Genomic DNA, 12,437 nt, shown 5'->3' on the forward strand with positions numbered 1-12,437 from the left:
GTAAACCTACTTGAGTACTCCGACAGATAAGGAGTGCTTCGTTATTGACTATCGCTGATAGCAACATACTTCAAATATAGACACATTACACTTTCGAATACTAAGTGTGCAGGCAGATATGCATCCTTATCTAGATCTACACCCGCGTCGAAAAAAGTGTATATGTACACCCGTTATATATGCGTGTGAATATACACTTTTTTCGCTGAGAGTGTAATACAGTGGTTCTCAACCTTTTTGTCTTCGCGGACCCCTTCCGGACTGTCACGGACCCCGCGGACCCCCAAGAAGCTTTAGATCAAATTTAGATCAATTATCATGCAATCGCCATTTGCAAGTGATAGCTGTAGGCTGAGTTATAAAGAGCAACGAAATGACTTTTCTTGAAAATAAGATCATACTCTTCGTGTTGAAATTGGGATGACTTTTAATATTTCAAAGTAAATTCTGCAACTGCATATCCTCAAATGCGGGGTGGTGTCTTGAAAATACGCGCCTTCGGTTTGATATGTACGAGTGCCGAAAATTCATTCCCACAATTTTAGGTTATGGCGAATGTAATAATAACGAGTAACGCTTCCGACGACACATTTGGGTATGATCGCAACAAATATGGCACAAAAATTGAAAGGCGATTTTTTCAATGTACATACAACGTCAAGCCTGGTCATTTCTATCTAGCACAGGGGTGTCAAACATACGGCCTGTGGGCTGCATCCGGCTCGTCAGACCACTTCATCCGGCCCGCGAGGCCATTCTGAGTAGATTGAAAAAAATTAATCTCATTATCCGACAGATTTTTAACAGAAGTTGAGATTTTACTACTAAATAATTCGACGCAAATAATCCAACATATTTTTCACCACGAATAGGTCGGACCAACGACGCATATCCGTTGTCCAGTGACATTGTCCACTAAAACGGGCACAGAAATATTTCAACGATATCCTCGTTACAGCCACTCTTATAGTAGGTAATAAATGTATTCAATCGGCCAATTATCGTATTTTTGCCAATTCCATTGTTTGCGAATAACGTTGTTGCTGGAATAAAGTGGGCCCACATATTCCGTGATATCAATAAAGCATTCCAGTGAAAAGCAAAGATATGGATGTCGACATAGCATATTGAAATTATTTGACTGGTCCGGTCCGCGAGTGACTAAAACTCCACAAAACATTTTCAAACAGCAAAATGTTTGTATCAGTAGGCTATTGGCAATTTTGGGATTAAAATGAGCCCGCACAGTACGATATTGCATCTCAGACGGCCATACTGTTGATGTGAGCTCTGGAGTTTTACTAGTAATGAAGCGAAACCGTGCCACGTGATTTCCCGATTAAAAAAATACAAATTAGGTTATTAAATATTTTGAGGCTTCGCGGACCCCCTGAAAATGCTTCGCGGACCCCCGGTTGAGAACCACTGGTGTAATACATATTATCCGTCACAGTTATCACTTAATCGTACCGCTCTGGATTGAACACCATTGGCTCGTCCCAATACTCTGGGTCGTGTGCGAGAGCGTAACTTGGTATATTGATCATGGTTCCTTTGGGTATTGTGAAACCGTTTATTGTGATTTGCTCGTCGCAGAGTCGCATGTTCCTGGAAAATAGAAGACAGCGGATAGTACTAGCAATACCTTCGTATCTACTGTATGCTGTTACCTTGTCCCCGTGCCGTATAATCGAAGAGTTTCGTTGACGCACATCTCCAGATATTTCATGTTGTTAACGTTGTCGTAGTCAAACTTACCCTGCGAAACATATTTTATTATCTCGCGAATCTAACTTCCACAAACTAATGGATTTTTAAAATGCGCAACTAGAACTAGAGCTAACGCCCTCTTAAAATCCGACACCAACTAACCACTACGCTAACAACTTGATTAAAATCCGAAACAACTCAATAATTGATTGTTATTATTAATTAATTTCATTGACTAATTTAATTGAAATCATTAATTGATGAACTGTACAATACTGAATTGCAAAGGAGCCAAGAAATATTGGGGGTGGAATCGGCAATGCAAAAGGAAGGGGTTTCGAGTTTGAAATGAGAGGTTTTCGACCCCCCAAACCCATACCTGGCTAAGCCACTTTAAGTAGTGAAGACTCAGACCCAGAAATGACTGCAAGAACATCACACAACGTAACACCGGTATCTCGATTTATGCCAATTGATGACAAGTGCTTTCTGGTTGTTCGGCAACAATATTTTTAATGCGCAATTAGAACTATAATTACTCGCTTTTGAAAATGAACAACTAGAACTTGAACTCTTATATGCAATAGTTAGTTGACCGTAGGGCTACCATAAGTCCTCCCTTAGGAGGATTTGTCCTCATTTTTCATGAAATTGGAAATGTCCTCCGAGGACGCCTAAATGTCCTCATTTTTGAAAATTTACAGCTCTACAGCTTTTACACCTAGGCTAACAGACAGGGCCAAGTGAAATTCGGCGTAAATGACGTGAAATAGGTAATGCGGGCGTTTGGGCGGGTCATTCGGGAGTTGACCTTTTTACTTTATTTTTAGTCAACACCACAAAAGTATCGAAAAAAGTGGGTAATCCGGGAGTTGAGACGAAGTGATGACCTTTTTTTAGTCAACAAAACAAGATTTCCAGTAAATATTTCAAAGTCAGTTGTTTTCAATTTCGTTAAACTAACTTTTATGATTAGATGAAATTGTTCTCCTTTCCCGATTCCAAATTATGGTAAACCTAGTTCATAGTCAACTTACTAAATTGTTCGTTCGTACAAGTCTGGTACTGACCGATTTTTTCAAAGTCTCGTCAATTTCATTTTGTAGTTTTTCCTGTACATCCGGGTTCTGAGCCAAACTGTAAGCCATAACGTTCATGGTGCCGCCTGTGGTTTCGTAGCCGGCGAGAATCATTAGGATGGAGTTTCCCACGATTTCGTTTGGCTCCATGCCTGAGAAAATAAGACAGGACGGTGGCGCCGTTCAAAGCCGAATAATTTGAAGACGAATACTTTCTGACCTTCCACGGGTCAACGTTAAACGCTATCTATAGTATCTATTGCAGGGGTGGCCAACCTTTTCGGCCATAGGCCCACACGCAAATGACGATTAGGTTTAATCTTCGTCGGTCTTTCTGCGAGTGAAAGCACAAGGTCGCATGCTGGACGACTCTTTCTCTCGTAATCGCGAGTATAGTTAGACTCAATCTGGTAAATGCGGCGTTTTTGTTATTTTCAGGAGGAGGTAAGAACATTAAAAGCAAGAAATCGAGTGCCAACATATTGCACGAAGCGTAAAGGAAATTATTACGTTAGAATGTTAGATAAATCTACCGCAAAAGATCCTACTTTATTGTAATGTACGAAGATTGATCAAAAATATGACTGATCCATGGATCTGCCAATGCGTCAGAACGGATATTTTAGTCAACAACATCTTAAGTGTTGCGGCCAGACTGAATAAATTTTCGGCTGGCATTGCAAGTTCACAATCTGGGCAATTCATCTTTGATGATATTACTAATTTTGAAAACTACCTCGTGGGCTACGGGTTGGCCACCCCTGCCCTAATGAGACAACTAGAATCACCCAGTTTTCTGATTCTGGCTATGCGGTATTACATCACAGGAACTATGCTCAGCGCAAAGCAGTTATTGTATTTTCAGGTATTCATAGTGTTTAGACCAGAGGTCTCAAACACGCGGCCCGCGACGACATTTTATATTTTTATTAATTTGACAATATATAAGTGTCACATATATCTCTTCAGGTTATAAACTGAAAATTCCCTCTTAAATTGTGCCAAAATCCTGAAACCATTCATCAAACTTCACCATCTCATCAATTTCAAACGCTACCATGCAGTGGAAGATTCACTATTTCGCCACATTTCCAATTCATGATGACAAAACCTGACCCTTAGACGATTCCTGACCGAAATTTATGAGTGGGGCTTGGACGCGACCTTTCTTAGAATTATTCAGACTCGGGGTAACTCGATGGCAAAATGAAAATGACTCGAGTGGACTCGGAATGCCGTGAATTTGTTTGAACCATGGACGGAACAAAGTAATCGCGTACCATGAGAATAGTAATAGATCAGAAGGTCGCAGCTTGGTGTTTCGCTAACTAAGCAAGTAGTTATGGCAACCATTGGCAATCTTTTAGTCACATCTTTTGTCACTAAACCATGCTATTAAGGCCACTTAAAGGTACCGAGTACCGTATTGGTACGCCCCAACGATGTAACAATAATGGGCCGTTCGGCGTTCCGATATTTCAATCACTAGGACACATTCATTAATATATTTATATTATATTTATATTTTTTTCAGCTCCTATATTTGAAGAGGCCTATTTGGCCATGAGATTAATAGCCTACTTATCAGAAGTATACCCGAATCCTGGACTGGAATTACAATGCTCAGCTTAAAAATGTTTTGATATCAGATCAGTCTCGAGTATCCTGTTAAATTCATGCTGCAAAATTATAACCCGATAGCTCTTATGATGGCATCTTACATTTGTCCGCCCATATGGTGTCTATATCTTATAATTAATATATATCAAGTACAACAACAATTCGATTCAAATAGTTATAAATGTCATGATTCTTTTCGTGTCAGGCTTAAATTGATACAAGAGTAAATCACATTTTGTAGATGTGTGTTTACTGTCAGTCTGCTGGATCGGCTCACTTTCAATAGGACAATTCATTCCCGCCAAATAAGTCCTACTTGGAAAGACATAGAATACCCCTATAAATGCTGCGGCCCGCGGCGTCGTCAAAACTGGAAAACTGGCCCGCGAGCACATTTGAGTTTGAGACCTCTGGTTTAGACAATACACTTTCCAGGCCGATATTCTTTCCTATGAATCCTGGTCTACCGACTTCTAAAGGTGGGAGAGTCGCGCGTGGGCGATAGAGAGTTCGAACGCGAGCGATAATGGGTTGTGATTTAGATTCCGTGGTTAATGCTAGAATTTAGAACCTCGGCTTAAAGCTTAGAGCATGAAAGGAAACCTTTAAAATCGCCATAGTCACCTAAACTGTGTAGGATAGTGGTTCTCAACCATTTCGTCTTCGCAGACCCCTTTTGGACCGTCGCAGACCTTCGCGGACCCCTTCAAGTTTTCACTCAAAATTAGCTCAATTATCGTGCAACCGTCATTTGTCCTTTGTAAATATTAATTGTAGGCTACTGATAAACAGCCACAAATTGACTTTCATTGAAAATAACACCACGTTATATGTAGAAATTGGGTAGACTCCTAATATTTCGAAGCAAATTTTACAGCTGTATTTATTGTCGTGGAAATACTCGTCTTCGATTTGATATGAACGAGTGCTGAAAATCCATTTTCACAAAGATAGGTGGTGGCGAATGTAATATTACCGCGAAACGCTTCCGATGACAGCTTTTATTGTGAGTTTTTAATGAACATATCACGTCCAGCCTAGTCATTCCTATCCAGCATCCAGAGGTGGTCAGTAACGAAGTACTTCTACTTTTTCGAAGTACTCAAGTAGTTTTCCTCTACTTCTGGAACTTACTCAATTAGATCTGATTTTCGCTACTTCTACTTCTACTTCGTGATATTTTGTGATCTACTTACTTACTTTTCGCTATTTTCAGTTTATCAAGTAGAAGTAGTTTAATCCTCCAATAAGAAAGATAAGCTGAGGAATTTAGGAGCTGTTTCCACGGAGTAGCAACATTTAATTTTCATAAAAGTCAAGTAAAGCCCAGAAATATTTTTGCGCTTCGCGCACAGTAGTTATAGAGTGACAAATATGTTTCTGCAAAAGTATTGGTGAATATAATTTAGGTACCGAATATTTCATCACAGTAAATATGGCCCACCATAACGCTTGAAACTACTGTTTCGCAATCTGGCAATTACCAATCATATCGTTATCTAGCAGCCCGTGACGTATGCCAATCTGAGCAAATGGAGTCTGGCTTTTTTTAAGGTTACACCTGTTTTAACAGACCACCCTTGAAACTTTCTTTTTTGAAACGTGGTATTTGTATTTCTCATTCAATTCCGAGAATCATACTTTGAGTTTTAATTACTTTCAGTTCTTTTGTCTGCAGAACATAGATGTTGAAGTATAAAATCAAGTGTAGTAATGCCTCTATTTTCCGAAAATAAAGCTACACTATGGTAATTTTACGATCCACCATATTTTTTATTAACGTAGTTAATAAAACGTTGTCAGTCCACGCAAACGAATTACGCGGCGAGTTTTCAATTCCTTCATTGGGACGGATCAAGAAAAAAAATCAGGAATCTCTATTTCAAACGACCCTCTACTAATTTGCTGAGACTGACAACTTCAAATCCAAAATGTTTTGTAAACATTTCGAAGTCACCCTATTTAACCTTGCTATCTCCAACATTTCATTTTTCCACAATCCCCAACAAAACAACTTTAAGCAGGAATATGTTTGCATTGGCAGGCAATTGGCAATTTGACCATTAAAATGATTTTGCGCAATCGGATATTTCATCTCAGACGACCATTTTAACGATGCGAGTCAGAAAGTTTGAGCAATTATGAAGCGAAACTGTTTCATGCTTTATCTAATTAAAAAAATACAAACTAGGTTATCAATAATTTTACAACTTTAGAGGTTTCGCGGACCCCCTGAAAATGCTTCGCGGACCCCCGGTTGAGAACCTCTGGTGTAGGAGGTACTTACTAAGACAAAGTCGAGAGATATTGTGGACCATGTGCTATAAGTCGACCGGTATTATGGATTCATTTATAAACAGTTAAGACTCGACTCGACTGGAGTCATTTTCTTAAAATACAGAAATGACTCTGCTCGTCTTGAATGAATCTGTTGATCGACTCCACTTGTACTCGATTCATTGTGCACGACTCAGACCAAGTCATATGACGCGATACTCGAACTATCACAGTGGTTCCCAACCGGGGGGGAAATTCCCCCTTGTGGGGAGTTTTGAAATTTTTAGGGGGGAATCTGGCTTATTTTTTTAGGGGAAATCTGGCTTTGGCACTGGATCGGAAGATACACTGGGTTCACAAGGTTATTAGATTTTTATGGTATAGAACTGTTAAGTAGAAATTAGTTCTTTACAATTGTATGTTTCTTTGGCGTATTTCATACTAGGTGTATGTTTAAATGCCTTCTGTATATATTGCCCCCCCCCCCCCCGCCCCGCCCGATAAAGTGAGGCTCACGCGACGATTTCTTTGGGTCCGCGACAGCCTCTCGACCAAATTGCTACTAAGCAATCATTATATTATGAATGCGAAGCTCTCGATATAACCAAGCAGTGTTGTAAAAGTGGGTTTCATAAGACGTTACCGCGAAACTGAACAGTCAACACAATGACTTGGACTCAGACTCGGCCCGTTGCTTCCTGACTAGGAATCAGACGGGATTAAGCCCCGGTATCGTGGTCCGAACGGTCCAACCATCAGACCGCTATCGGGTGCAATTGACTGTATGATCTACATCAGGGGTGTCACACTCAACTGACGTCGCGGGCCGGATTCAACACTTCAGATCGCTCGCGGGCCGCACCAAACTTCCTCAATCCCAGAATATCTTAAAATCCATGCTCTTATTTTTTATTTGAATACTTCATTAACTAGCTATATACACAATAGTATATTACATTATATTAGGAATCATTGCGTTTCTATTGTAACAGCACCTTTTATTCGCAAACAGTGGAATTGGTAATAATACGATGATTGGGCGGCTGAATACAGTTATAGCCGATAAAACAGTGGCTCTAACGATGACAAGTTGGCATATTTCCTTCGTTTTAGTGATATATTGGCATCAACCCTGCGTATGCGTTGTGAGGAATGCGAAAGAATCAACTGTAAACGCGGACGCTGGAATTTGCTGCATAGTATTATATCGCGATTGGGGTTTCTTTCGTGGCTGGAGAGTGGAGAGTTGGAGACCTCTAATATATTTTCCACGTAACCTGAATGCCAGGATTCTAGGCGTTTTCACTCCTGTGCATAACTAGTTTTTGGTCAGTGAAATGAATTCACACATTATTGCCTTCTCGGAATTAGGTGTCAATGTCAGCGACCTGCTCCTAATGATGAGTAAAAACCACAACATCGCAGTCGGGTGGATTTAATGTGGCCTATAAACACACTCGACATGTGCTATCTTGATAGACTATTTAATGGAAGTATTTTTTACTAAAAATCTCATCATTTGTTAGAAATGTGCTCAATAATACATGCATTTTTCTATCTACTCGGAATTGCTTAGCGGGCCGTATGTTTGACACCCCTGATCTACATCATCGACAAATAAGTTGGTTATAATCGTGAAAAATAATGTAAAAGTATTGACATGGACGGTTCTGCGGATCGTTCGTGGGATATCGCCATAAACATCTCTATAAGTCACGTTACCTTTCTCGAATTTCTCCGATTTCGCATGTTCTTCGGATATCTCATTTTCGAGCATCAGCTGGAGGATATCCACTCGATCCCTCTGAAATCGAAAACAAAATAAGAATATCAGCCGCGTGCTGTCAGGCTTGGTTCAAGCATCAGGAAATAACGCGTAAGCGGCAGTTTCGATGACTTGACTGACGCAGAGTTGGGCGATTATAAGATATTCAGCTATTCCAAATTAGATTAGAATAAGAATTACATAATCCGCCAAAACTTGGAAATTGAATGAAATTCCAAAATAAAAATAAATACTACAAATAACAAGTTCAGCTCATATCAAATCAGATGACGTTTACTTCCGTAAACCCAGCAAAACTCTCTTCGCACTATTGTACCTAGGGCTGTTCAAAAATAACTTTTTTTCCGGATTCCATCCGTTCACTGATTAAATTGTCAGGTTACCCTAAAAACCTCTGCACATTATCCACCAATCAAGGATGATCCGAGAATTATCAACGATAAACTCAAATAACTCCGCTTCTACTAGTTGGAATTGAGTTAAATTTGTTGTGCATCGTCTTTGAAGACAGCTCAACATAGATTTCTTTAACTTGTCTTGATATAATAAAAATTTGAAGTGACTCTGCGGCGGCTTGTACTTGTTAGAATTGAACCAAATTTGGCGTGCAGCGTTTTTAGGTTAACCTGACAATTTCATCAGTGAATGGCTGGAATCCGGAAAAAAAGTTATTTTCAACAGCTGTCCTGTAGCATTTTCAGGAAAATCATAGACGACATAATAATTAATATCAGACCAATCAAACATGTCCGAAGTGTACCCAAACTCTTTGAGGCACTGTCCGATCAATGTCAATAGAGATAGCCAATAATACAATGCGAGATAATACAAATTTTGTGGATGAGGCGTGGTGTCCATCTATAGCAGTGGTTTTCGGTCATTTTATGGTCGCGACTCAGTTTTCGATTTGAGAATGTTCCGCTAGCCACATTTAAATTATGTAAGCTCAATACTAATAAAAAGGTCAAAACCCTCGCTTAAACTTATTCACGACAAGCTGATTACCCAAACAAAGTAGGTCACCACTTTCGTTACCTCCGGAGAAACGGCAAACAGCCACAGGTTGAAAACCGTTGATCTACAGATTCGAAACACCAAGCGCGCTTTGAAATGCAGCGAGAATATGATGATTTGCCGTCACACGATTCGATTTGCAACGTAATAAAATATTCACCAAAGTAGGATCCTCTTTTCGTTGATGTATCACTTTATTTACGAGGGACGTGAAATACGTCACAGATTTTCTGGCAAACAGGGAAATATTGAAGTACGTTATCATCCATTCAAACGGCGGGAAGATCACTGGAAACATAATATAGCAGTTTTTGCAGTTGCTTTCAAAGTACGAATGTACAGGTAGTGGGGTGTGTAATGACATTCGAACATTGATAAATTGACTCATTTTACGCGAGAACATTTCTATCTCATAAGATATCGGGAATGTACTCGGATAGACAGGTTGAAAAAGTAGATCTGGATACCGCGGTTCAAATTTGCAATCGACGGTTGAGTACTTTCAAAAATTAAGAGATGCATCTTTGCCTCATACGCAGATTATTATTATTATTATTATTATTTCACATTTTACAGTGGTGCTTCTCGCCTTTTTCAGGCTATGTGCACCACGACACGAATATTTGTAATGTTCATAAGTCTTTATCTTTGTGGTAATCTTGGGGACGACTTCTTCAACCTTTCGCACACCCAGACGTCAGTCTCTCTCGCACCTATGCGTCCCCGTCGAGATCTTTGCTGCCGACTTCTAGCACGGCTCACTTTCAATCTGGGCTTTTCAATGCACTGCAACTGCAGTGACGTGCCTCATACGCAGATGAAAATGACACTATACAAATTGGCGCTACAAATGGTCGCTGACACATAGGGGCTACTTCGACCAGGTTTTATGACAATTTCCTTCGCAATCATGAAGTAGTGTAAGTAGAGGTTGAGCGAAGAGTTTATCACGTCGTTACTGACCGCAATTGATCGATTCTATATCTAGGTGTAGTTAGATTCTCTAGCGCCAATGAGCTCTAAGCAAACATACACCGTGACTCGAACTTTTGATAGAAGCCTTAGTGCGGGCAGATCGACAAATCTCTGGCCCGTCTCCGCACCCGTTTTTTGCTCCGACTCCTCCGAGTTCGCCGTTTTTTGCTCCGACTCCTAGGCCGGATTCTTGAAATGACCGAGATGCGATCCGAAAAACTACGATAATAATCATCTACGAGTACTTAATTCTACTAAACTACGAAAACGATAGATTAACACGGTATGGGTTCAGGTTCCATATTGAATATTGCAACGACAACATCATTACAATAAAAACTGACAGTTTTGTATTGAACACGGGTTTGTATATTGGCAGCTACAGGTGCCCAATTGGTAGTTACATGCACATCAATAGCCTTAATAGTGATTCTGGTTTACCAGAAAATAGTACGATCCGACTCCGGCCGCATGAAAAAAAAAAGAATTCTGCTCCGGGACAAAATGATAAAATCAGGCCGAATATCCATTACGGCTCCAGTACATGCCCCGCTCTACAAGCCTTGGGTCAGATTTAATCTATAGCGTTCAACGCGAACGATAGAATCATTATATTCTTTTTTTAGTGTTTATGATGTTTCAACTACATTGTTATTTAACAACAGTTAAACATTCTTGAATTATTTTGATTCATGATCTGCCAACTCGCAGCACGGTCCCCTTTCGTTCCATATGGTTTTTGTAAGATACCGCTTACGCGGATCGGGAGGGGAGGAAGAGCTTAGATCAGGGGCTAGCAACAGACGGCCCGTGGGTCGGTTCGATGTGTTCTTTGTTTTCTGATTTAGTCACGTGACAAGCATGTTATTTCCGTTACAAAGGGCCTTTCAGTCTCATGCATTGCCTCAAGCCGGAAAAACCGATCAAAGTGAAATTTGGGCTGAATAATGTAATACTTAGAGGCGGAGCGGACACAAGTAATATTGATTGTTCATTAACATTAACAAGAAGAAGCTGCGGTCCGATCCAACTGATGTTCACGTGTAGTTTGATTCTATCTACACTGCCGACGAGTTCAAAGAACTTGAGAACAAATTTGATCGACAACAGATGCAGCATTGGCTTCAACAAATATTGAAGTAGACAATGTTAATGAGTTCATTAAATACTGTTTGGTTACCTATGCGGTAAACTTAAAGTTTACATTAAATATGATTAATTCTTTGTCGAGGTGTACAAATACGCGATTAATGTATCGATTCAGGAATCCGACCCGCCAAGTACTTCATTTTTTCCATATCAGACCAACAGACTGATGAAGTCGCCTGCGTCTGGCCTAGATAAACCCGCTGCACTTCGGTAGGAATTTTGGAGTCAATCTCGTGACGCAATTGGTACGTGTTGCAGCTGTCATCATAAACACCCACTTTTATATGCAGGTCGTAGTTATATCATATATCATACACATTAATTAGTTATAGCCTATCTTTTAGAACGGGACATTGCGACGTGATACACCAGTAATACGTGCGATATACTCACTGCAGAGCAGCAGCATCGGACTAAACATGCTTGTGGTAAACATATCCTTTGCTTGTTTAATGATCTCCGGCTCCGGTACAGAATCATCCTGGGAATTGACGTCGGTGCCAAAGGCAGCTGAGCACATTATGTCCAGGGAAAGTCGCAGGAAAAGTCTGAAAATGGGAGGATTGTGCATATATTTGAAATCGAACCTATAGCGATTAAATGCCCACTTAGAGGTACATCGATTTGAACAGCCACAACTCACACACGTAGCCAATGCTGTCATAGGCTAATATATACCGTGAAACGAGAGCCTTCGATTATGAAACGAATATTGTTTGATTGTTATGCAAAGTAATGCGCTGTGGATGGAACCTGCTTATTTCCCTCCATTTGCCAATGCATGTGTTCGTGGTTGGGCAAAACGATTAGATTTCACTCGTCGAATC

General features: G+C 40.2%; 1 protein-coding gene and 1 long non-coding RNA gene across 3 annotated transcripts in view; one reads left to right on the forward strand and one right to left on the reverse strand.

Moving 5' to 3' along the window:
* LOC145434886 (uncharacterized) overlaps positions 1-12,437 on the forward strand; it is a 271,087-nt gene that overhangs the window by 254,750 nt on the left and 3,900 nt on the right. The window lies entirely within an intron of this gene.
* Positions 1-12,437, reverse strand: part of LOC145434840 (cytochrome P450 3A14-like) — a 30,163-nt gene that overhangs the window by 4,458 nt on the left and 13,268 nt on the right. Inside the window, exons 6-11 of the mRNA XM_080312073.1 lie at positions 12,004-12,158; positions 9,647-9,774; positions 8,409-8,490; positions 2,781-2,941; positions 1,671-1,759; positions 1,471-1,608 (exon numbers count right to left, since the gene is read on the reverse strand). Coding sequence (XP_080168199.1) covers positions 1,471-1,608; positions 1,671-1,759; positions 2,781-2,941; positions 8,409-8,490; positions 9,647-9,774; positions 12,004-12,158 — 753 coding nt within the window. The remainder of the gene's footprint in view (positions 1-1,470; positions 1,609-1,670; positions 1,760-2,780; positions 2,942-8,408; positions 8,491-9,646; positions 9,775-12,003; positions 12,159-12,437) is intronic.

This window comes from Botryllus schlosseri, chromosome 3 (genome assembly GCF_051294905.1).
Source record: "Botryllus schlosseri isolate E-star chromosome 3, Bs_hap1, whole genome shotgun sequence".
NCBI lineage: Eukaryota > Metazoa > Chordata > Ascidiacea > Stolidobranchia > Styelidae > Botryllus > Botryllus schlosseri.